The sequence below is a fragment of the Ailuropoda melanoleuca genome, chromosome 2 (assembly GCF_002007445.2).
Source record: "Ailuropoda melanoleuca isolate Jingjing chromosome 2, ASM200744v2, whole genome shotgun sequence".
NCBI classification, from domain to species: Eukaryota; Metazoa; Chordata; class Mammalia; order Carnivora; family Ursidae; genus Ailuropoda; species Ailuropoda melanoleuca.
In genome coordinates this window covers 175,928,857-175,956,435 of record NC_048219.1, presented here as the reverse complement: position 1 = coordinate 175,956,435, position 27,579 = coordinate 175,928,857, and the positions used below count along the sequence as shown (strand labels likewise).

At 33.5% G+C, this 27,579-nt stretch overlaps 1 protein-coding gene across 20 annotated transcripts in view; it reads left to right on the top strand.

Moving 5' to 3' along the window:
* IKZF2 (IKAROS family zinc finger 2) overlaps positions 1-27,579 on the top strand; it is a 153,714-nt gene that overhangs the window by 73,450 nt on the left and 52,685 nt on the right. For 16 of the 20 annotated variants that reach the window (XM_019802390.2, XM_034655114.1, XM_034655117.1 and 13 more), the window contains one exon: positions 23,577-23,843. In XM_019802390.2, coding sequence (XP_019657949.2) covers positions 23,577-23,843 — 267 coding nt within the window. The remainder of the gene's footprint in view (positions 1-23,576; positions 23,844-27,579) is intronic. The other 4 variants (XM_034655120.1, XM_034655121.1, XM_019802395.2 and 1 more) reach the window with 1 other exon arrangement.

Here is a 27,579-nt window from a genome sequence, read left to right as displayed (position 1 = left end):
TGGGGCTCGATCCCATAACGCCGGGATCAGGCCCTGAGCCGAAGGCAGACCGCTTAACCGCTGTGCCACCCAGGCGCCCTGTAGGGTTTTTTAAATGTTAATCAGGTTTTTTGCTAGAAATGGCTCATCAGTTTATCAGATTAGGTAATTGGTTTCTTAAAAGCTTTTGTCATAGTTCCAAGGAATGGGTGAAATGATTGGTGAATTTTGATTGGGGCAGGTGATAGCAAAGCATATACAGAGTGTTATTCATTTAGGATATGCTCTGGAAAGGACAAATTGGATGTTAAAATGGAGGGCAGAAGAACATGGGTACCAAGTAAGTGAGTACTTTGGAAAAAATGGAAGTAGCTGAAAAAAATAAGGAGATGACAAACTTTGCCTATTGTATTAAAAAATACAGGTTTTTTTGTTGTTTGTTTTTTGTTTTGTTTTTCTCTTTTTTTGCAGTTTTATTTGGACTTAGAAACATACTCTGTCCAATTGTGGTGGGACAGTATGAGCTTCCTCTCTTAGTAATATGCAAGAAATCTCTGATGGTGGTTTATGTATGGGACCTTTGCTCCTTCACCTCACCCTTCAAAATAAAAAAGAAAAGCTAAAGAAAACAAAAAAAAATAAATGCAGTATCTGCAGTTTTTTAATAGAGTTAACCTCAACTATGATGGTCTTGTCCTTTTATGTCAAACTGATATTTCACAAGTATTATTCACCATGTAAGATGTTGTCCTACACAGATATGTTCATTTGTTATTTTCACTCATTTTGTTGTTTGCCAGCATTCACTATAAATAAGATGTAATTAATGGCAGTTAAATATAAATTCTTACAAAAATTTTAACTTTGGAAAGTTCTAGTAATTGATTTTCTATGATGAGGAAAAAAAACAGCATTATTTTACTTTAGCTGTGGAATACTTCAACTTAACATGGGACATTTGTGCTTTGCAGTACATTTTAAGAAACACTAATGTAAACAAATGACAATTAGTATACATATTTGTTCTCCACTCTGATACTCATTTGATGTTGGAATTCTTGAAATGGAGAATTAAGTCACTGGGAAGTCATTAGAATAAGCCTTTTTTATACCAGATTTGGTGACTCTCACATATGTAAGATGGAAAATTCTGTCATTTTTAAGCAGACTGCATAAAGATTTTCAACAGTCCTTTTGGTAAATTTGTGCTAACATTGACAATCTTTTATTCTATGATAACCAGAATTTTTCTTGAAATGATTTGTATGCTAGTTATATGTCTCCTGATTTTCTAAGTTCATATACTTTTTTTTTTTAGTGAATTGTAGAGTTTAGATATAGAAGTGGGATATTTCTCAAGCTTCTTCTTTTTTTTTTTTTCTTTTTTTTTTTAGATTTTATTTATTTGACAGAGATAGAGACAGCCAGCTAGAGAAGGAACACAAGCAGGGGGAGTGGGAGAGGAAGAAGCAGGCTCATAGCGGAGGAGCCTGATGTGGGGCTCGATCCCATAACTCTGGGATCACGCCCTGAGCTGAAGGCGGATGCTTAACCGCTGTGCCACCCAGGCGCCCCTCAAGCTTCTTCTAATTTAAAATAACATATAGAAATTTTCCTGAATAATGGGAAATGAATAACCGTTCTGTAGTGTTGAATATAAGGAAGTGACGGTATCCAATTGATATATCAAATATTTAATTCCAATATAGCATAATAACCAAGTGAATACATGCATTTGGCTTTTAGAGTTAAAAAGCACTTCGCATACATTATCTCATTTACTTTAAGTAGAGGACAAAATACAAGTGCTATGTCAATATAACTACATTGTAAGCCATCATACGTAATTTTCATATAAACATTGTATGTCTGATATACATTTTTTGCCTCCAAATAATTCTGTCTTGGAGCTCCAGTAGCACAATTGGTTAGTGCTCGGTGCTTATACAAATACTTCCTTGTCATATGCATATCTTGTTTATATCTTGTATTTAGGAATTTTATTATTGTATTGTTAATTTATTTTTTAGAAATGACATTATGTATTTGGAACCCTTTCCTATTTTAGTGTTTTGGAACAAATGAAATAGCTATGAGTAGGTTTTCTCATGTAAGTGAAAAACTATGTGGTAATCCATGTGACAACTTCATCCTTGCAAAAATTTTAAGTTTGTAATGGGGTTTTATGAGGCTTAATTCATTTTTTTCCTGCCTGTTTACAAAAGTCTAGTTTTAGTTTAAGTGATTTGATGTGTAGAAAAGGGTTGGGAAAAAACCTGTTATTTCTTACAAATAGTTATTTTTTAAAAACCGTAGTTATTAGTGTGTCTGTGTGTTTTAATATCTGTATGTGAGTTGGCGTGATGCCACATCCACTCTGCTCTTTGCTGTGTGCCGTTAACCTCAGTTTGATCAAGTCCAGTGTCTGGGTGGTGGCGTATTCTTAGTGCTTGCTTGTGATTATTTTATGCCCATGGGTGCTTTGATAATTTTCATCCCAGGTGAAGACAGATCATAAATCTTCTTTCCATATACTTTAGGTTGCATATCAGTAGTTGAATTATACAAAGGTAAAAGTCACATGAAAATGTTTTATGTGCATTTTTTTCCACCCAAACAAGGATAAGTAATACATATACTTAGTGTGTTTGATATAAATTAGTTAATGGTTATTATGTCAACATATAATATCAGTTAATAAAAAATTAATGAAATGTTTCCCTTGAGGATAACTAGTTGTTATTTATTTATTTATTTGAGAGAGAGAGAGAGAAAGAGAGAGCAGGGCTGGGTGGGGGGGGGCAGAGAGGGAGAGAGAGAGAATCGTGGGGCTCGATCCCACAACCCTGAGATCATGACCTGAGCTGAAATCAAGAGTTAGAAGCTTAACTGACTAAGCCACCCAGGCACGCCCTAACTAATTGTATTTTTAAAGAAGATTTTTATACCCTCAGAAAAGCAATGTTTGTACTGAAATTCTCAAATGAGAGTTGATAAATATGTATTTAGATAACATCCAGAGCAAATTGTGTGTCACTTAAAAAATAAATTTGTACTAATGATATTAAATAACATCTACGTTTGAATTTACATATGGCATAAGATATATGTATTTTCTACTGAGTGCAACCCAAACATACTTGGCCTTTTTACCTATTTCTTGGTTAATCTTAAATATTTCTGCTGATTTGCTTAAATGTTTAAGTGACCATTTTGCTAATGAATATAAACATATACAGCATGTTCCAATAGATTGTTTCAGTAATACATGGCACAAGTTTTAGGAACTTTTCCCAGTGGGATTTACTGTTTTATATTTAATGCAAATGAATGGGAATGAAACATATGTTAATATACAGAGAAGGCTATATGAAGCCAGCAAACACAGTAAGACTCTAACTGAACAAAATTAAGGTAGTATGGACTTAAGCATTCGTCTTTAGGTGAGACTAAGTCATCTTAGTAATAGGGTAACAGTATGGTAGATGGCTGAGAAACAATTAATTTGTATGCCATTTTGAATTGTTTCCTAGAAAACCACATTCGTAATTCAAATCACTAAAAGTTAGTTTTAAGAAAACAACTGCTGTTTCACTACATCTTTGTAATAGAAATGAAGTTTGTACTTGGAATTTAAAAAAGGGGGGGTGGCACCTGGGTGGCTCAGTTGGTTAAGTGTCTGACTCTTGATTTTGGCTCAGTCATGATCTCACTGTCCTGAGATCAAGCCCTGCGTCTGGCTCCTTGCTGGGCAGGGAGCCTGCCTAAGAGTCTCTCTTTCCCTGTCCCTCTGCCCTTCTGCCCCTTCCCCACCAATCTCTCTCTCTCTTTAAAAAAAAAAAAAAAAAAAGCCAAGTAAGTTAGGCTTATATTTAGTGATAATAATTTGTAATACTTGTAATAATTAATAATTGTAATAATAATTTCTTATATCACCATATTAGTGAGATTTTTGCAGAGGGGAGGGTTTGGGTTTTGTTTTTTTTTTTTTTTTAGTAATTGTAACAACTTCAGAAAATTTAGTATACCTTACTGTAGTAAAACTTGGCAAATATTGAAGCACAACACAGAATCTAACTTCCAAGTGAAATTTAAACCATCGCTTCTCTGCATTCATTAATGTTATCTCAGTCTTGCACACACACACACACAAGGCACAAAAGCATAATTGGTCTATAGGATTTAAGAGTTTTGTTTTGCTTTTGTGAATTCTAACTAATGTTCAGTCTGGACTTTAATCTTTGACATAAATATTTGTGTATAATATTTATATTAGAATAATTTTATTCTTTTGGATTTACCATTATATTAGGTTACCAGTGATGGGAAAGTATGAGAAACAAATACTAATATTGTATTCATGATTTTAGTTTGAGATGGTTCTGTCTCATCAAAGTTCTTTTTTTCCTTTTGCTATTTTGCTATGCTATTAATTGGTCTAATATTTAGATCAATGCTCTGGACATTCGCAACAAAATAATGAAAAATATTGTTATGTTTTTCAGTTTGAGAGGATATAAAAATACATACATTCAAGGGACTGGGGAAATATGATTGCAGAAATGGGGTCAAATGGATACATGTTTCCAAACCCCAGGAATTAATAAGTGAAATTGAAATTTACTTTTTCTCAGCCTCCAGATTTTGTGTTAGAGACGGTTCTTCACATGTTTTTGAATTTCTTTAATTTACATTATTTATAGGTTTGTACAGACCTTTCTTCAGAAGTTAATTAGAAGAGGTTTTTACCTCCCTGATTTGAACTTTATATATCTAATATGACGTTTGCATTTGGAAAGGTATAAGCATATGTTGATTTTTCTGCTCCTTTTCTTGTGTTATAAGAGGTACACCTTCAAGAGTGTTACATGCTATCAATTGCCCATCAAGCATTGAATAATTCTCTGTCATAACTCTAAATGTTTTTATGATTATGGGAAAATATTTGTATAACATTTCCCTGGGAGTGTTTTCTGTTTGACTTTTATAGAGTTATTCTGTGATAAATATGGAGTTAGTTTATTTCCATTTACTCACTGGGAAACTGATACATAATGTTTACCTTTATTTTTACTCACTGAAGTCCATTATTAACCAGCAGAATCTAGGCATCTTCTAGTTCTGTGGTTGGTTTATTGTGCATCATTTCCTAACACCACATTAACTGCATTAATTTTCTTTATTAATCTTTGTGATATTTCTCAAGGAATTGATAAATAGTCTTTATTTCACTCTTCCCCCTAAATCACAAAGTGTATGGACTTATGATATATTGTTTAAGTAGATTTTAAGGTTTTTAAGGAAAATATTTATATCCATTCCTTTAAAACTTATGCTGCCTTGAAGCCAGGACAATTCTGTACTTGCACTGGGTGGTAGTATTCTAATATTTGTTAAATATCTGCATTATTAAATGAATTAGTAAGTTAAAAATTGGACATTGAGAGTATAGAACAACATTAAGTAGCATAAATTTAAAGAATAGAGCATAAATGCAGGGTGCGGGTGGATGGGTTTCATTGCCTAGACTTCAGCAGGTTCATGTGTCATTCGAGTTGAATTTTCATTTCATCTTCTAGGCTATACTTAATTTTTATTGGATTGCCATGTTTAACACTTTTCAGCAAAAACTTGAAATAAGAACACTAGACATACAGAGTCTAGTGTGCCTAATATACTAGGCTTGATGAGATGTCCTGCAAGTAAGAATAAAAAGATAAATAAATATGACCTCTTCTCTTAGTAGGCTTACTTTCAAGATTGTTGAGATTCACTAAGGCTTATAGGAATTCATAATTAAAGTTAAGATATGTAGACAGGTATCTCTGCCTTCTTTATTTTATAATGAACTGCTTACTGGTATATTCCACAACAGTATGTGTTCAATACTCAATGAATTATAATGATAATAAAACCTGCAGCTGGGGTAGAAATAAATTCTTGACTATCTACTGCATTATTCCTTACCATTGTATTTCATCCTACCTACATATTTTTGGCTTATTTTACTCAATATACTTTCTGGAGACAGTGAGCTTAAAAGAAGCAGCTGACTAGTAATATTTAAAGAGATCACCAGTGGAAACAAAAAAAAAAAAAAAGGAAAGGAATCTGAAAACTAATCTTTTTTGACCAATTAGTGACAGAAATTTCTGGGTTACTTCTTTTTTCTTATTTTTCATTGTTAGCTGATGTGATTAGGAAAAGAAAAGAGATTTTAATTTTACCCTTGTCATGCAGTGCAAGCATTCACTGTTCCAAAATGGAATTGACAAGTGAATTTCATTAAGACTGATAATATGGCAGCATCGTGAAAGCTTGCAACTATTATCAGCACATAGAAATTTTAACCAAGCTATTACTTTTTGACCAAATGTTCTGTTACTTGTCAGAGCAATCTTCTATCTAATGATGGCGAATATAATGGGTTGAAGAGGTTGCATTTTAGATTTTCATTCAAATTTTGTGTGTGTGTATGTTTTATTTTTCCAGGGTTCACTCACATTGTGGAGCTACATTCATGGTAAAAAACAAAAAAACAGCAATAGCTACCTTTATTTATATTTGTGATGGAAATAATCTAGGTATTATTAGTGAGAATGCCAACTGATACTTACATATATATTTTCAACAATAAATATTTTGCTTTGTCAGTTATTTACGTACTAAGAACAAAAATTCAGATCAACAAAACATTAAAGAAATCAAGCTATTTCTGATAAAGGGTTATATGGCAGGGCTAAAGATCTTTAATTGTAGGAATTTTAGTGAATTGCTCTGAGCCTTTCTTGTACCACATTCTTTGCCTTTCTAATACCACCTCTTTTCACACAAATAGACTCTTGGAAGGTTGTCATCTTCCTTTGTCTCCACCAGATATGAGTAGAATATGAAAGTAAAGACTATGTCTGATTTGATTGTCACTATATCTTTATTGCTTAGTGGAGTATCTGGTACAAGAGTTGTACCCCAGACATTTTTGTAGAGTGAATGAACACTCACACTTTTGCCACCTTAAAATCAGGCATAAAAGTCTAGTGCTTAAGCCCATTTATTGTATTCAGTTCCTTTTCTCTGCCTGTTCTTTGCACTTTTGTATTTATTATGTTGCTTTTCACTCATTTGCATGCTTAGTGAATGAGTGTGTATTTTGCTTAATATTGTATATCTTTATTCTTTATTACTCTAAGGTCAGTAACCAATAAATATTTGTTTGTATTGTACCTAGTAAAATATGAATGCCTTAAGATGACACCATCAGTAGAAAATGAACTTTGAATTCCCATATTTGTAGAAATTAGATGTTTTTCCCCATTTGGAACATTTTGTAGTCAATACATTATGAGGGTATTTGGCTGATTCAGAGTCATGGTATTATTCAGCATTATCCTGTGGTCCAGATCTTCAGTTTCCTCTTGTGTAAAATAAAACTAATACCTACCAGAAAAATTTGGGAATCAAACGGCTAATGTTGAAGGACACGCAACAAAATAGAACTTCACTAAATGTCAGTACTTCTCCATATCTTTCATCTACTCTCTCCATTGCTAGCCATTTTAAAATGGCATGTGTCATGAATAAATTCCCGTGGCCATATTGGCACTGGATTTTACCTTCAAGATCCTTGATTTTTTCTTTGTTAGTGGTGTTATTTTGAGAGAACTGGATACTATCATTGGTTTTCCTGTCTTTTTCTTTTTCCTCCTCTCGAACTCTGTATATTCTGTCACTGAGACATGTGTTCCCCTGACACTCCCTGTCGGAGAACTTCCTGCATTGTTGGGATCTTGTCCTCTCCAGCCAGACTATAACCCATGTTTGTCTTGTTCAACCGTTGTATCTCCAATGCTTAGCAGAGTATCTGGTATATAGATTGCACCCTGAACACAAGTACGGAATCAGTCAATGGATTTGCTTATTTACCTACTTTTATGGGAAAGTGATGATGTGAAAGCAGTATTTTGAAAGCGGGAGAATTCTCTGATCTTGGACCACAACCCAGGGCCTTCCCAAGCACGTGGTAAACATTTGATGGAAGCAGTAACAAGAATTCTAATATCTGAAGAGAGAAGCTAAGTTGTCTGTTGGTAAAAGTGATTTATAAGGATCCTGTGCCTTAATTTGTTTTTCTTTTGTATGCTCAAAGATATGCCATTTAAATCTTACTTGGCCTTTTTTAAATAATGTACCTTTCTTTGCCAAAATTGAGCATAGTTAAAATTATAAGTCATATGCTTTCTGTATTATCTGAAAAACTATATCAAGATTTTATTATATTCCCATTAACCTTATAAATCTGTAATTCTGGTGTCAGCTGGGAATGTAAAGCTTCATTAGTTTAATGAAGTTAATTCAAATTTTGGAGAGATATTTTTTTTTCTGAGTATAAAAGTTGAACCAGATATTTGAAAATAAATTTAATTCTAAAATGCATGAAAATAGTAAAGTGTACTGGGTATATATTTTCAAAAATATTATTGCACAATTAGAGGAAAGCTATCTTGCCATTAGGTAAATTAGTTATGTAATAGGTTTGAACTATTTAGAAATAGCACTGTGAGGAAGAAAGTAAAATTAATTCAAAAGATAGTGTCAGATAAAAAAAAAAATTATATAGCTTACTCTTGCCAGGCACATATTGTTAACTTTGTAAGGTGACAGCTTTTGTGGTTTGTTTTAGTTTCAGCTTGTCCCAGAAGGTGTTGCTACACTGTGAAGGTGTTAGGCACTATAGTAATGGAAAAGGAGATAAAATGGAAGACTTATAAAATGTCTTATCGTTTGGGCCTTCCTGGAGAAACCTAGTGTACATTTCTGAGTGGTCAGCTTGACATTTTAAAGCAGGGAGAAGTTGTGTCATTATTTCTAGAATACTACAGTGGTTAGAGGAAAAAGATTTAAAGTTCATTGCAGTAATTGCTGACAGCTCCCACGGAATGAAGTGCTTTTAGTAAGCATGTGCTGCTTTGAAAAAAGGCAACGTACTAGGGGTGTGGAAGAGGACAGTGAGCTTTGAGATGAATGTGACAAAAATGTAGATTTGGGTATTCTGGTGCCCCTGAAATAATTTCATTCATTTTGAAGGTGGAAAAAAGTAAAATGACTTTTAATGGTCCTTGTACTTATGGTCTTCAAGCAAAGAAAGACTCCAGGCTTCTGAAAGTAGCAACTTGCATATTTTCAGTAACTTAAAGTACAAAACCTGGTGGCTGGATGTCCCAGGGAGCAAGGTAGCTTGTATCACTGGGCTTGGCACAGTCCATGTGAAGTGCTGAAGCAGTCCCTACTGTAAGTGCATTCTCCCTCCCTGGAAACCTGCAATTTGCCTCTTAGTCCCAGATGGGGAGGAAACTTGCAAACAGCCGCAAGCCATACATAATGGCAGGGTTCACATCCTGACAGGGACAAAGTAGAAAAAAGGAAAAATTCAAAAGAGTCTTCATAACATTATTTGAGTCAAGGACTTAATGCTTTTTGTGAAGGTTGTAGTACTTTTTTTTTTCAAGTATTGAGTATCTTGTGTTTGTTTTGCTTTCCACGCCCCCTCCCTGGATGCCAGCCAATATTCAACTGAAGGAAACGCATGGGGATGGCACATTAATCACGTTGTACTATCTTTTGCTTAAGCAGCTAACATTTATTGCTTAATAAAGACCATCCTCAACACGTACGAACTAGGTTTCCAGTATATATACTGTATATATGTATAAATGTACATTAACATTTAAACATGCTCTTGCCTATGACCTTTAGAAATATATTAGTGCATAGATTCAGGAATGCTGTTTTTAAGCCAGTTTTTAAATATATGATCTAAAATAGATCTTTATCTGAACCCCAAACTAGGAAGAGATTTAGTATAAAGAAGGATATTCATTTTTAAATGCATCCTGAAATTTTTTCAGCTTTATTGAAGTATAATTGACAAATGAAATTGTAAGATATATAAAGTGTACATTGTGATGATTTGATGTATGTATACATTGTGAAAAGAATCCTCCCACCTAGTTAATTAATGCCATCTATCACTTCACATATTTATCTTTTGTGTGTGAGAAAGAGAACATTTAAGTTCTACACTCTTATTAAATTTCAGTTACACAGTGCAGAGTTAACAGTAGTCACCATGTTATGCATTAGGTCCTCAAACCTTATAAATCTCATAGCTGAAAGTTTGTACCCTTTTACCAACCTCTCCTTTCCCTCATTTTCCAGCCCCTGGAAACATACTTTTCTACTCCCTGTTTCTATGAGTTCGACTTGTTTTTAGATTCCACATATACATATATGTGATAACATCAGTATTTGTCTTTCTCTTGCTGGCTTATTTCATTTAGCATAATGCCCTCAGAGTCTATCTATGTTGTAAACAACAGGATTTCCTTCTCTCTCATGGCTAAATAATATTCCTCTGTGTGTGTGTGTGTGTGTGTGTGTGTGTGTGTGTGTGTGTAATATATCCTTATCCATTCATTGATTGCTGGATACCTTAGGTTGTTTCCATGTCTTGGCTGTTGTATGAAAAGGAGGAAATAAAAGGCATCTAATTCAGAAAGGAAGTAAAACTGACTCTATGTACAGATGACATATTATATATAGAACATCCTAAAGACACCCATCAAGAAAACTGTTAGAAATAACCAACAAATTCAGTAAAGTTGCAGGGTACAGAATCAATTTATAAAATCAGTTGTGTTTCCATATACTAAACGACAAACTATCAGAGACATTAAGAAAACAATCTCATTTGCAGTTGCATCAAAAAGCAAAAAACTACCTAGGGATAAATTTAAGCAAGGAGATAAAAGATCGGTAATGCTGAAAACTGTAAGAGATTGAAGAAGACATAAATAAATGAAAAGATATTCCATCCTGATAGGTTAGAACAATTAGTATTGTTAAAATGTTCATACTACCCAAAGCAGCGTATAGATGCAATGCAATTTCTATCAAAATTCCAATGGTGTTTTCACAGAAATAGAAAAAACAATCCTCAAATTTGTATGGAACCACAAAAGACCCTAAAAAGCAAAAACAGTCTTTGAGAAAAAAGAACAAAGCTACAATAATCAAAACGGTATGGTGTTGGCATAAAAAATAGACATATAGGTGAATATAACCAATTAGAGAACCCAGAAATCAACCCATGCATCTATAGTCTATTAATTTACATCAAAGGAGCCAAGAATACAGTAGGGAGAGTATAATCTCTTCAGTAAATGGTACTGAGAAAACTGGACAGCCACATACAAAAGAATGAAACTGAAATGAAACCCATATCTTACACCATCCACAAAAATCAGTTCAAAATGGATTAGAGACTTAAATTTAAACCTGAAAAAGTAAAACTCCTAGAAGAAAATGTAGGGGATAAGCTCCTTGCCATCAATCTTGGCTGATCAGCCAAGAAATCAGATTTTTTTTTGTATAAAGAAATTTATATTGAGATACTCAGTAGCTAACAATTATTACCAGTTACACTTTTTTTTTAACATAAAATTTCAAGCATAGTTTGGCTGCACCTAGAATCATAGGTACCACACACTGAAGGGACCTCAAGAGCCCTGGCCTCAGGCAGGTAGGCTTTTAATTATATTCCTGCACAAATAAGTAGCATTATCTCCATTTCGTAGTTAAGGAAGCTAAGTCTCTAGAAAGTAACACACCCAATTATAGGTGACAGAGATATGATGGCAGCACTAAATCATAAGTTAATAGAAGGAGAAATAAAACCCAGGTATTAAACATTTTACTTTACTTTTGATTTGACCAGAAAATACCAAGTATTTTAAAAAGTATATTTAAATGAATAAGGAATCCTCTTACATTTGACAAATGTAATAACTTAGCTTTGCAAGTTTTTAAAAAAGCTGTTGGTGTGCCCTTTATTTGGCATGTCTCATTTGCTCTCTATGATACATAGAACTATGTCATCACTTTAAGAATGTTTCATATACTTTAGTTATGAGGTTTAGAAAGCTGGGTAACGGATGTTCTGGATATGGAGACAGACAACTCATTGAATAATCAAGACTTCAGTTCACAGATAGATGACATGCTTAAAGTAACTACTTACAATTCAGAAGAAGCTATCTTTTTGAAATAGTGATCCTATGAGAGTATTTGATAATTTATGCTCTACATTTTTTTAAAGATTTTATTTATTTATTTGACAGAGATAGAGACAGCCAGCAAGAGAGGGAACACAACTAGGGGGAGTGGGAGAGGAAGAAGCAGGCTCCCAGCGGAGGAGCCTGATGTGGGACTCGATCCCATAATGCTGGGATCACGCCCTGAGCCAAAGGCAGACGCTTAACCGCTGTGCCACCCAGGCGCCCCTACATTTTGCACTGAGATTTTATAGTAGTATTATATTCTTGGGGGAAGGCTTACCAGTCATTGTAATTCTCACCACAATATTTTACTGTGCATAGTTTCTCATATATAAAAAAAAGATATATATATATGTATATGGATATATATATGTATATGTGTATATATGTATGTATAGCTACACACACATACATACATATATATACATACATGTGTAAATCACAAGTGCCATGAAAGCAGGGCCTGTATCTCTCTTGTTCACTGCTGCATTGCAGTACCTGGTAGAGAGCAGATGCTCAGTAATTTTGAATGGCTGACTGAATGAATTCTAAGCAGTTTTCTCTTTCATATTGTGATTGTTGAAACACAGTCTCTTAATAAGTTGACAGTAGTTGTCTTTGAAATTACTGCCTTACAAACATTAATTCTTTTATGTCTTACTCCGTTTTAAACTCTCTTAGATTTTAGGATATTTCTATTTATGTTACTCATTGAATGTATGGATTTCAGAAAAAAAAAATGGTGTCACTCAGACCAACATGTATCCTGCCTTTTCTTCTCTTTATGATTATTCCCCAATGTTGAGTGCTATTTTCTCTACTGTATAAAGCATATTCAACCTGTAAGTACTGTAAAGAATCTTAAATGCCACTTCCCTCACGAAGCCTTCTCTATCATCCTTGTGCATCCCTATAGTACACATACTTCTACATTTATTTTTGTTTGATGTCCTCCACTTCATGGTATGCTTTCATATTTTGATAAATCTATTAATAAGTAAAATAGCTCTAAGGGTTATTTATATACAATTGTATTTAATACTCAGAGCAGCCCTAGAAGGCAGGTATTATCATTATCTTGATTTTAGAGAAGAGAAAAATGGGACAGAGGTTTCTTAAGGTCATGTGGCTAATAAATGAAAGAAGCTGGCCTTAAAGCCCAGGGCACTGAATCTAGATCCCATACTCTTAACCAGAGGCTATACTGTCTGCTCTAAATGATTGTGTGCTTTCCCAGTCTCAGGATTTTTACATAGAGGATATTATCCTCATTTTACACAGTAGGAAACAGGGAGACATTAAGTGACTTGACATTCACATGTGTAAAAAACTTTAACACAAGTATTTGATTCCAGCATTTCCATTATTCACCTCGGACCTCCTCTATGTTGTAATAGTTTATATGATAATCTATATGACTATCTAAAGTGTCTATTCATTAGGGCATTGTAAAAAAAAAAAAAAAACACTTGCTGCTGCTACATTATGGAAAATAAATATCTGGCAGTGATCTTTTAAAATTTACTGGGTGGTTATCCAGATTCATTTTCCTAATCACCACTATGAGTTCTCTCCTCCTTGTTACTACTTGATATATTTTATTGGCTATACATTTTTAACTGACCAGTCCTGCCTCTCAGGGCCAAATGTTAACTCTGTTTCACACAAATAGTGAAGTATTTATGGACAAAGCCAGGGAAAGAATTTCTGTAGCCTTGATGGGAGTACGTATGCTCCAGATTTTGAAAACCAAGGATATGTGAACCCAGCGCGGGAAGAGCTATTGCGTTCCTGTCACTTCAGTTCAGAGACTCAGTAAAGCCGCTGAAGTGCGTTGCATGGCTGGTTCTTTCCTTTGTTAATGTTTCCCTGTAAGAGAAACCCTGCTCCATTTCTTATCTGTTTCTCTTCAGCGTGCCGGCAGCACTGCCTTCTGACCTGCTTTAAGCGTCCTTAATGACCTCTGGCAATCCAATGTGTTGGGTCCCTTTGGGAATATGCCCACTCAGCTGGATTTTATAGAAATGATTTTAGTTCTTACAGAAGTTTGGTTAAAAATTTGTACTCCCCTTATTAAAGAGATAATTTCGCACTGTAATTTGCTTCACAAACCTCCCACAGCTATGTTAAGCAGATGATTGCCAAACACCAGTTCAAAGTAGATTGCTCTTATATGAAATAAAATCCATGCTCAGAAAATCTGGCAATATAACCTGGTCTTCTTCCAAAACAGGCTCTCAGACAAATTTCTCTTTACTCAAAGCTGGCACACTACTTACACCTGTATTAGACATGCACAAAAAACATGTCAGGTTGTACACACAGATTCAGAGTTGTTCTTCATTAACATATTAACATCCTTTTTTTTTTTTTTCTTTCTTTACTGGTAACTAGTAACCAGTTTGCTTTTGGTGACATAGGGAAACAGCAATTCTGGGTTCTAGTCTCAGATTTGGCTCTGAGTAGAGGTGTGACTTGGACATGTTACTTCACCCCATCTGAGCATCCTCATCTGTAAAATGAGGATAGTATTAGGTACTTCACAGAGTGGCAATCATGATTAAATCAGGAGACACATATGCACCTACAGTCTTTTCTGTCATACAGTGGTCCTTTAATCAGTATGATGATGATGATGATGATGTTTTGCGTTTAAAGCCCCACTCTGTATTGATCTATTTGTCACCTGTGTTTAATTTATGCATGGTCTCTATAACTTAAAAAGAGGAGTATAATATGTAAATTAGCAACAGTTCAACAATTACTGAGTGCCTGGTATATGTAAGGGTGTGATGGTTTTACAACTGTGAATGAAGATAGCACTTTTTTTCAAGGATCTTATACTATAGGGAATGTAGCGTTAGGGCAAAAACACTAATAAAATCCCTAGAATGTGTCTTCTGCTTAGGAAATACTTCATGAAAAAAGGTAGCAGGTAAGTGGCCTTGAATGGTATGCTAATATTGATAGAAATAGGGAAAGGATTCCAAAAAATAATAATACAAGCCAGGAAGAAAAACAAGTAAGTAGAGATGTACAGCATGTTTTCCAGGAAGAATGGCTGGAAAATGGAGAAAATATAAACTACTAAGGGACTCATAGAACATATGGCTGAGAGCTATGATGGAGCTGTGCTGAGGGTGTCCTTAAATTCCTCACCAATACCTTTGTATTTAATTTGTATACAGTGGGCGGTCATTGAGGATGTTTAGAAGAGTAATATGAGCTCTGCTTTAGGAAGACCAATCAAAACCACTGAATATAATGGGGGATGAGTTGGAGGAGTGGAAAGTGGCAAAAGAAAAAAGAAGAGAGACCAGTTAGAAAGCTATTCTGGGTGAGATGGCACAGGTGACCTTAAAGTTGTTCTGGGTTGCACAAAAATGCAAAAAAGGACATGTAAGACATGGCAGATATTGAATCTTTAGGACTTGGCAAATGAAATCATTCATTTAAAGGATGGATAAAGGGGTAGACTGTTGCTTGCTTGTGGTATTTCTATTTAAAGTAGACTTATTTCCTTCACATTATACACTTCGCATGAACAAGTTGTCTGCCAAAATATTGAACCTTCATCCTTGGGCTATAATTATGCCACTGTGCTGGGCTGTAAGGCTGTGTGGTTTGATGATAGGCATCTTATATAAAATTTCATGCATTGTGGAAGACCATCAAGGTCATCCCTTTTTTTTTTCCCCACATAGATAGGACACTATTTTGTATTTATTTTGTCATGAAGACCTCTTTAAATGTAAATGAAATACTACATGACTGCTCATAGGTATGATTTATCTTTATAACAATTGACACCAAACTGTCAAAATTTGACCACAAAGGAAGTCCTAAAATGACATCCACCATAAACTGTTGGTTTAGAGATTAAAACTGATAATATTGACTTATTCCTCAAATGGCTGTCTTTACCTACCACTGATAAGTCATAGCACGTCAAGGAATATAGAAAAAAAAAAGTGGAGGGTGGTTAGAGGATTGTATATTGACAGATTCTTCAGGAACACAGACCTACCCCTGCCTTAAGACAAAGCTAATGTAAAAATTAGGAGGTAGTTGTTTTGAGTGGACATATACATTCCAGACTTGATAGAAAATATTAATTCAACAGTTAATTTGATGGAAATAATATTTTATTTGACTATCATAGACTTGAATTCCTAGTATTTTTTCAGCCAACAGACATCGTTTTATAGCATATGAAAGACCTGTTTGTCCTAAATATAACATTTGTCCTAAATATAGTTACTTGTTTAATTGGAGAGCCAGTATCATGTCATAGAAAGATGGCTTAGCTAAGAGGCAGAAGATCTTGAGTTGATATCAGGCTAACATTTACTAACCTTGTGTTCTTGGGAAAATCACTTAACCACCATGCTTCTGTTTATCTGTAACTGCCCTGCCTATCATTCATTGTTGAGTATCGATTGAGACAGAGTATATACTTTGTAAATCATGAAGAATTATAATAAGTTGCTATTTTCCTGTTATTATTACTATTTGTGTAAAGAGACTATCTGGTGTGCAGTTTTCATGGACATCAAGTGTTATTTTCCCCATATTTCAGATGATGCAGGTGGCTGAATCAAAGAAAACAAATACCCCAATGAGTTAGGTGGCAGAGGGGGAGTTAAAGACCCTGGTTTCCTGCCTTAGGTACAGGGAAACTTTCTACTACACCATTCTTAGAGTAAGAGTATTTCAGAAATCACTGTCTTGATCTAGTTACTCTAGTAGGTTTAAGAAATACATAATGTCACTTTATTAGAGAAGAGAGGGTGGGGAGGAAAAGGAAATGCGGTGATGTGATGTACACACTGAGAATGCTACCCACAAATGGCTCAGCTGCAGTTTAGCGACTCCAGTGTCTGGACTTGTCCAAAACCATTTACAAAACGAATACTTTAAGGATGTTGTGAGGGAGCTGTTTTGCAAGACTTACACATTTATTTATTCACAGTTACAAGAAACAAAGGGTTCATATTGTGTGAAATTTTGTTGAGGGAATTTTTACAAAATGATTGCACATACCTTAAAATAATTTTTGTTGTGATTTTACTTTAGTTGTTTAGAGTGTTGGTAAGTTCTTAGTAAATAATTGTGCTTTACATCAGGTTTTGGGGGCAGTTTGTTTTTCTAACACATTATTTAAACAGCTGCTGGGCTGTTAACATGGATTTAATCATGTTTGGTGTTTCTGTTTCGATAGTTTAAATGAGAGAGAGTTATATTAGCTCAGAAGCAACTTCAACAGATTATTAGATAGACATATTGATTCAATTAGTGTGTATAACACCATTTCAAGTAGCTGGCATAGATTGGGAGAAATTGATGCTTGTAAGTAATAACACCCCTTAAGTGTCCTCTTGAGTTCTCACACAACAGAAACCAAGCATATAAAAAGTCCACTTATGTATCACACCTGGAAGACTTTCTCCCCCCAGTTTAGTAATTAAAGACTGGTTTTAGCTATCTTTTATTTATCACTGTGAAACAAATATTTAACTCTCATAGTATTTACTACCTTTAAAAATTAAAAATTGAAAAATGTAATTGGAAACTGAACAGATATAAATCACTAATTTGATGGTAATTAATCTAGAAATCCTATTTATATTCCATATAAGAAATATATCCTTTCAAATACAGCAAATAAATCATAATCCCTTTGCATTATTTTCCTAGCTAGGAAATTTTAATAATCTGTTCGTGGAATAGTAGAATCAAGTCATACTAATAATAACATTTTAAGTTGTAGAAAGTTTAATTGAGATATTAAAAATATTTTAATGATATTTAAGGTTCTGGTTACTGTGGCATTTCCCAAAGTTGACATTTTCAAATGATAGGATTATCTGTACAACCACATTCTAAGGATTAGGATAGAATTTGTTCCTTCAATTTGATAATTCAGAATTAACTGAATGATTTTATCATACATATAAAAAATGATCTTTACCCCCAAAATTTTAAAAATTGAGAATTTTACTAATTGAAGACAGAAGTTGCCAGACATTGCACAATCATATGCTATCTTGCATAGGGGTGACTTGAGGGAGGCACAGAGTAAAAAAATAGTAAATGTCCAATTTATAAAGAAAAGCCTCTTTTCATTTATGTACTGTTCAGGTCAATAAATTTATTATGTAACCAAATTATATGTGTTTGAAAAATATTTCCCTCCTCTTAGTCATGAACTCTTTCATGACCTGTTCTGAGTATATATTACCTTGTTGATGTGGATTTCTTATTTAAGTTAACACTCTTCAGCTTTTAGTTTTAAGCCTTCATAATCACTTTTAGCAAATTATTAGGCAAACAGCAAGTACTTAATAAATATTTGCTAGTTTACTTTTAAAGAGAATTCAGTTTTGGTCTTTGTTTCATACTGGCTGACATGGATGAGTTTTAGGAGTATGATATCTCTGAGTATATATAACAATATTGTACATTTTATTTTCCATCTCATTTTTAAATGGTATATATGCAAATTTTGAATTGTCCTTTTAAATATTCAAAGTGTAATAGTGGTAAAGAAATTTTTGTTATGACATATACTGAATTAAAATAGATTTTAACAGCTTCACAAAATAACGTAATTTTTCCCCATTTGGTTTGCTACCTTTTTCAAAATAGTGATCTATGTCTGTTTTCCTCTGTAAATACTCTTATTCTTTTATCCCTTTATTTAATACCATCTTAGTGAATTAAAGGCAAGTCTAACGTAACCTTACCCATTCACTTTTATGTATCTCGAAACAAGGATAATTATGAAGCCTTAGAGTGTAGAGAGCCTAGTATGGTTACTGAAGAAGCTTTTATAATTGAAAATTGTTTAGCCTGGAAGTCCTTATAGTATAAGCCCTTATGTAAGTCTCTCTACTTCTCTGTCTTGGTGTGATCATCTGTAAATGGAGGCAATTAAATTATGTTTTTTTGTAGCATCTATAAGCTATAAAGTTCAGTAGTACTTTGAAAGATTGAAAAAGAGAAGGGGAAATTTTAAATTTATAAACCTGTTTATATTTTGAAGCAACTTTTTGCTTAAAGATAAATGTTGTACTTTTTTCCTGAAATATATTCAAAGTTTCTTCTATGTAAAATTGATCATAAAAGTCTTTTTATGAACTATTATTTTACCTGTGTTCACGAATCTGAGTCAACTAAAAAATATATATAATAATTAACTTTTTCTTCATCATGACAGCTTTAAAATTTCACTTATCCTTTTTTAAACTGTAAAATCATATTATTTCCTTTAACTTAAAAAATACATAATTTAAACATCTTTATTTTGTTCATTAAAATATGCAAATATCTATATATTATAGTTGTGACTACAATATTGGATAACAGAACAAATTGATCAATTAAAATTTATTTCACATCCCCTTTTCATGCTAATAATTTTGTTCTTACAACATATTCTTACTACATAGTTTGTCATTATATAGTAATGTATGTAAATTCCTATAGATATGACAAGAAGAATGCAAAATTTAGGCTAATCAAGGAAACAGCTTGAAAAATAATTCTTGGTGTTGAGATTTCATTCCACTCACACTAACAAATTCCCATCTTCATAGAAATTAGCCCATTTATGAGAATGTTTTCCTGTTACCAAACTGTAAAAGAAATATCATACAATGAAGAGTAAAAATTTGATAAGAAATTTACTATGAATATTATACGATGATTAATAGTTATAGTAGCTTTATATATTATAGCTACAAATAATAATACAACTTCATTGATATATAAATTATAGAGTATACATAAATTTACTGAACATTTAAGTTTAATCATTAATGAGTTAAAATATAGTGTTCTGCATTATTTAGAAACATCTTAAATAGTGAAAATAAATTGTGAGGGAATCACTTTTATATTTTTTAAGGAAATTTTTTCTATTTAACAATTGAAATTCAAAGACTAATTGCTTTTTAGCCTAAATTTCAACTTAATTTTAGTAAAGCAGACTAAAAATTAATTAGGATGGGATTTTGTTTTTACATAGGCCACCATATTTATGGAAAATTTCATCTATGATATGTATATACTAAAAATATGTTGCATTTATTGATTCACTATATCGATGAATATAAATTATTATATTTACTATAGCAATATGGTATATTTATACGTGATAAACATATAATTCCTTTGAGTATAATGTTGGAGAAAAGATTGCTAAAGTTCACCATTTCTTCTGCGTTTTAGTTCTAACAAATGTATACTTTTTTGGATGTTCATTTCAATTATATTCCTCTGTGGATACAAAGTTCTAACCATAATTTTAATTTCTAATAATTTTTAAATGAGATTCTACCATGTTAGGCATTATATTTTGATATCCATATTAAAATATTTTCACTAGGGAAAGATGAACATTTAATATATCATCAAGTCATAGTCTTCATAATTCTGTGCTGTTTTGAAATTTAAAAGGCCCATAGTTTCAGACTCAGACCTACCGTTTTAAGATACATTTCTTCAGTTCCTGAAATGGAATGCTGGTAGACTTTACCCTCATTAAATGAAGCTTATCAGATGTTGACCAGTTCAGGAGTATAAATGATGGCATTGCTGTGCAGTTTATAACCTCTAGTACATCATTTAAATATGTGGCAGTTTGCTCACAGATTTGTATATAAAGTCATACTTTTCATCATTTATTTTCTTAACTTTTTCTTTAAATGAGAATTATGAATGAAATATGGGACTACATAGAGTAAAAATTAGTGTTTTACTTTGATTAGAATAATTTTCATTCCCAGAAAAAAAAAAACATGGAAAATTTCTTGGAGTATGGAAAAACTTATTGAAGCAAAATACAGAATCTAGAAACCATAATTGAAAACTTTAAAATTCAAAATGTAAAATTAGAATACATGTTCCAAAATACCCTTGAGTAATAAGATAATCCAACATTTGCAAAACGTAACAAACATGGGGCTAAGTTCCTTAGTATAGAGAGCGTTTAAATTCAGGGAGAAAAAAACTGACAACCTAGTAGAAAAATGGGCAAATAACTTTCATAGACAGCTTCCCAAAAAAAGCCAAAAAACCCCCAAACATTTAAATATAGACATAGATGGTCAATTTCACCCATAAAAAATGCAGATTAAAATCTATAGTAAAATATAATAAAATAGTTTTTATCCAATAGATTGACAGTTCAATGTGATATTATATAATAATATCTACAATAGCAATAAACAATCTTAAATTTTATCAATAAAGCCTAGGAATAAATTATATTGATAAAATAGATTCTATGCAGCTGTTAGAAAGAATAGTGTGGGTCTCTGTGTACTAATATGGAAAAACTAAACATATCGTTAAATGAAGAAAGCAAAATTAAGGCCAGGTAAATTGTACACTCTAATTTGTGTAAAGAGAGACCATCTACACACACACACACACACACACACACACACACACACATACACACACACACATCTGAATTAGAAAATCAGGATAATAGTTGCTTTTGAGACCAGAATTTAGGGATGGTGAACTTTGAGCAGAAAAAGACTTAATTTTCATTTTTTATCCTTTAATCTTTCTCTGCTATGTTCATGGATTTTTTAAAACATATAAAACAATTATAAAGAAAGAAAATTCTTAATTTACTAAAACACCACGGTGAATACTGCCTGAACACCTCCTAGATGCCACACATTTCTTAAGAATGTTGGTGAAATTAAGGTGGATAAAATATCATGTCTACTCTTCTCAAAAACCAGTGAAGTAGTACTGACTTGTAAATAGGATAAAACTCAATGCAGATTTTCTATTAGAAATCGGGCCAAGAAGGCTATATACCTTTTTGTAGATCTCAGAGTAGTATACATACTATAATTGATCTTCTCAAAACTTTATGGAAAAAAATAAAGTACTATCTGTCACCAGAAAAATAATAGTTAAGCCCATTTTCTGTATTTGCTCACTTAATACTCATATCAGCCTGAGAAAGTGGGTACCATTATCATCCTTATTCTATAAAGTGACTTAAGTGTCTTATAAAAGGTGACACGGCTTCTAATGAGTGCCGGAGCTGGTATTCAAATCCAGGCAGTCTGGTTACAGGGTCCTCACTCCTAATTGCTGACCTATTCCACTTAAACTTCATTTTGTAATTTGAATTTATATCTACTTTGCAAACAAAAGACAAAAGATTCAGACATTAAATAATTAGTTCAAGTTTATACTGCTAATAAATGTCAGAGCCATGGTCGTTGTACTAAATGCAGTGATCTCATTTTGTACCATGCTGCCTGTATTCTTAGGGGAGTTCCAAGTGAGGGGAGTAGGGGAAGAGCCATTTTGATAGCACGAGCTGTTTAAAGTACTAATGACAAATCACAGAATGTGTGGTTTCTCCAAGAAAATTGCAGTAAAAAGAACTTCCTTTTTATGAATGTATTTCCTCCATTCAAGTAGTACCAAATAATTTGTTTTGCTCAGGAACTTTGATATGATTTCTTAAGAAATTTTCAAGTTCAGTGGATAAAAAACTGGTATTCATTTAAAGCCTGTTTCTGCTTTGTGAAAAGACTTTGTCAGCAATCCAGAATGAGGGCTGTGCTAACAAAATTCCAACTTTTCTGTGGGATGATCCAAAAACAGCAAACAGAAGGCATTAAATTTCTTAACAGTCACAAGTGCGTGCATGCATGCTACGCCATTCCTGTCATTCACTGCTTTTTGGTCGTTCACTGCTTTTTGGTGTGCATAAAGTTGGAATACTTTGCTTTGCAGACTTACATGTTCCATAGAGAATTTTCTTTGTATATATATTTAAAAAAAAAAGAGTAGCTTAAGAGCATGTGAAGTTGGTGCACTGTGCCCTACATTTATGTAGCTCTTCCTTGAATATATGTTTTTAATCTGATTTTAGGATATTTGCCTTGACAGTATGCCTTCATACATCTAAGACATTTGCTAGATTAAGATCCCAAGTTGTTCTCTTGCTCAGTTTTGAAGCAGGTTTACACAAGTATTCTGATGTGAAACAGAATGTGTATTTTATATATATACATACACATGATTGCATTTGTATTTTGTATATGTATAAATATATATATATATATATATATAAATGATTGTTAAGAAGCATGGCTCAGTGGGTTAAGCGATATCTAATCTTGTCTCATACATGCTGAGTCTCAGTAGTGACAAAATCAAAAGCCAATACGGGAATTAAGGACTTGCTTCAAAAATATATAACTGAGTTAAAGAAAGAAATGTGTGTACAAATAAAGTATCATTCTGTTTACCTAGAGCTTTTCTGAGCATCTTCACTTTGATGCCAAAGTCACTAAAAGATTCTTGAGCACAGTATGTATTAACATCACATTGATGACTTCTCTCCGTGTTCATAGATTGGCACCGGGTGGAGAAGAGATGTAGCTGACAACACATGACCTGCATTGAAAATGCCTTCATTTCTTCTTTTTTAAATTACAGCAAATTCAGTAAAGCTAGAAATGCAGAGTGATGAAGAGTGTGACAGGAAACCCCTGAGCCGTGAAGATGAGATCAGGGGCCATGATGAAGGTAGCGGCCTAGAAGAACCCCTAATTGAGAGCAGCGAGGTGGCTGACAACAGGAAAGTCCAGGAGCTTCAAGGCGAGGGAGGAATCCGGCTTCCGAATGGTAAACTGAAATGTGACGTCTGTGGCATGGTTTGCATTGGGCCCAATGTGCTTATGGTACATAAAAGGAGTCACACTGGTAAGCAGCTGAAAGAATAACCTGATGACTGCCTGTGACATCTGATGTTGATATTACCTGACATCTATTCTCTTTCCTTTTTATTCAGGGGTGGCAGTGGTGAAACTACCTTTTCAGAATTCTGCTAGTATTGGATTGCTGAAAAGCAGAGAGTAGCCTGGGTCTTGACTTCCAGCCTTCAAATCTGAATAGCATATCAGAAAAGAAGTTTGGGATTCAGTTTCCACAGTTCTTAATATAGCAATAATATGATAAGGGTTCAAAAGGTATAGGAGAATCTCATTGTGTAACTTAATCTCTTTGTATTTCTATATTTTACCATACCCATGGGCAGGTAATATAGTTTGCTAGCTAAGAGTTTATACTATAAAATGGTATTCATGCATTTATATAGAGGTGGATCATTTTCACCTCATCTGGTTAACTTCTTGGAATACAATTTCCAATCAATCTCTTGCCTACCCTGGGTCTGTGTATTAGGCAGATACTTTCCCTAGTCGAGGATGTTACCATCTTCCTGTAATTTTTTTTACTATAAATCCTGAAAAGAGATATGTAGGGTACAGTCTACCCAAGGGTGGTGGGTATACTGGTAGGAATTTGTAATCGTGGAATAGGATGAGGAAAGAGGCCTCTGATTAATATAATATATACATTTAGATATTTGAGTAACATAAAAAAAAAACAGCTAAATGAGAAGGCCTTATTTAAATCTCTCCAAATCCTTTGGCAAAATGGAAAAAAAAAAAGTTTTTTTAAATTAAAAAAAAAATAAAACCAGTAATGAGATTATATGTAAGAAAGGCAGATGGTTGACTCTTTAAGTTTTAAGTTCATATGAAAATTGATTTAAAGATGGTACCTTTAACTGTAATGCAAAGTAGTATTATATAGCAAAATATTAATCACTAATACTCTCAGAGTTTTAAAATAGGATTCTCTTTGGAAGAGAGATAAATCAATTTAACTAGTAGGTGCTTAAAACATGAGACATATGAGGTACGCTGAAGTCTTTTTAGCCCAGATCTCTCAGTTACACATGAAGAAACTGAAGCCCCAAACAGTCAAGTGATTTGTCCATTACCCCTTATATAGTTAGGGCATTATGAGGCTAAAACCAAGGTTTCCTGATGACTGGTTTTGTTCAAATATACTATGCTTGGTATCTCACTGCACCAACATTTAATGATGAGATACGATTATAAGGCTTAAAAATTATAGTAAGAAGTTACACATTAAAATCAGTGTTATCTTAATCAAAATCATCAAGTTTGGAACCTGTACCCTTATTCCAACCCTATAGTTTCATGTTCACTTTTGGTTTTGTTTTTAATTTCCTTTTAAACAGCATGTTTTTAAAATATTTATAGTGTAGATGGTTTTTACTTTTTTTTTTTTTTAAGATTTTATTTATTTATTTGACAGGGAGAGAGACAGCCAGTGAGAGAGGGAACACAAGCAGGGGGAGTGGGAGAGGAAGAAGCAGGCTCCCAGCGTATGAGCCTGATGTGGGGCTCGATCCCAGAATGCAGGGATCATGCCCTGAGCCGAAGGCAGACGCTTAACGAATGAGCCCCCCAGGCACCCTGGTTTTTACCTTAAAAAAAATTCTTCTAGAAAAGTTAAAAGATCAAGTTCGGTATTTGATAAGAAAAATAGGAAAATGCAGGGATCATGCCCTGAGCCGAAGGCAGACGCTTAACGAATGAGCCCCCCAGGCACCCTGGTTTTTACCTTAAAAAAAATTCTTCTAGAAAAGTTAAAAGATCAAGTTCGGTATTTGATAAGAAAAATAGGAAAAGACTATATAATAGAGTCTACTTTTCTTCTACACTCATGAAGTAATGTTAACTGCAGTTCTGAAAGAGGAGTTCTACAAAGTTATGATATATTCATTTTCTCACAGTGATTATATTGAGGAAGATAACGCCCATTCAAATGTGTAACTTACCCCTTCTAGCAACATATAAACTAAACAAAAGTAGTCAGCTTTTCAGTTGAATTGCATATAGTGTGCATTTTAAGGCTGAAAAGTATACTAACAACAATTTTTTGTAAGATTTCTTAGAAAACATTTATGGTCTGAGTCAAGAAAATTCAAAGAACCTGAGTGTGCTCTCTTGAGTATTTAGGTTAATCAATGTTTCAATGTTTTCATGAGGACTGTTGGTTTGTAAACACAAGAGTGATTACATACTGNTTGTAGTTGCAGTGATTTTCATGAGGACTGTTGGTTTGTAAACACAAGAGTGATTACATACTGACTCTACTGGTTATTTAATATTTACTACTATAGTAGAGTTGAATTATTCTGATTCTGAAAATCATCATTGACATGGAAAATGTTTCTAAATAGTTACACAGATTTCCTCAAGTTCTATAAATATGGGATTCACTCAACTAGTAAAGGCAAGGGGAATGGACAAAATAACTAAAGTCCTCTTGTAACTCAATGAACTTTTATTGTTAATGAATGTTTATTGGAGTATTATAAAAATTAGATCTTGAAAGTTTCTGTTAAAGTTAATAGCCATTCAGAGGAGCTCAAGATACCTGCCACACATTGTTGACCTTGAAATTGTGATATATCTTTAAAGTAGCTATTTATATATATATTTCTTTTTTTTTTAAAGATTTTTATTTATTTATTTATATGACAGACAGCCAGTGAGAGAGGGAACACAGCAGGGGGAGTGGGAGAGGAAGAAGCAGGCTCCCAGCGGAGGAGCCTGATGTGGGACTCGATCCCGGAACGCCGGGATCAGGCCCTGAGCTGAAGGCAGACGCTTAACGACTGCGCTACCCAGGAGCCCCTATATATGTATTTCTGATGACCCAGTTTATAATCTGAATGGGTCATGAACTTTTCAACTCCATTTTAGTACTCTTAGAGAATAGAAAGTCTATTTGTGTGGGTTTTTTTTAATTTAAACTAGATTGAAAAAATGTGATCAGGATCTAGTCATTAACCAAATATTTTCTCATTAATGCCATGGACTACTGTCTTCATTTCAGAATTTCCCCCCCTCACCAATTATTTATAGCTAGTATAAAAGGCACTGTCTTAAGTCCTTATAAAGCCTTTGGGAAACATGTTTGTGTGTCATAGAATATCCAATATAAAATTGATAGTAAAAAAAAGATACACAACAACCACCCAGTCTACTAAAATGATGTGGAGTATCGTATCTAACTCACTTCTTCTTTCTCTTTCAAACTCTACTAAAGCACCAGTTCCAGTGGTCTTATAAATGGCTTGGTATTTTTTTCTTGGTGTTGCTACTTTAGTAGGTTATCAGGTAATATTGTCATCGGATACTCCAGGCACTCTTCACTGTGATACAGGCAGAATAAGAGAAGTAGGGGTAGTAAATCAATTCATGCTTAAACACGAATTGATGTGGGCCATTATAAATATAGACTGTCCTTAACTTTGCCCTTCTTTGGGGTAGAGTACTCCCATCTTTGTAACTTTTTGTACATTGTAGCTTTGTGGAACCATTCTTTTGCTCCAAGGCCCTCTCAACAGGTACATGGGATTTTTCATATTTGTAGGTGGTTGTTCTATCCAACACAGGAACACACTCTGTCTTTGATTCACCAAAGCAAATTAACACATGCATACTTGCATTTCAGTTGAATATTTAAACACAGATCTAGAAATATGTATTTATGAAAGTACATAAAATAGTGAAATTAGTTTATTTCAAAATATGAATAGATAACTTCATTCTTG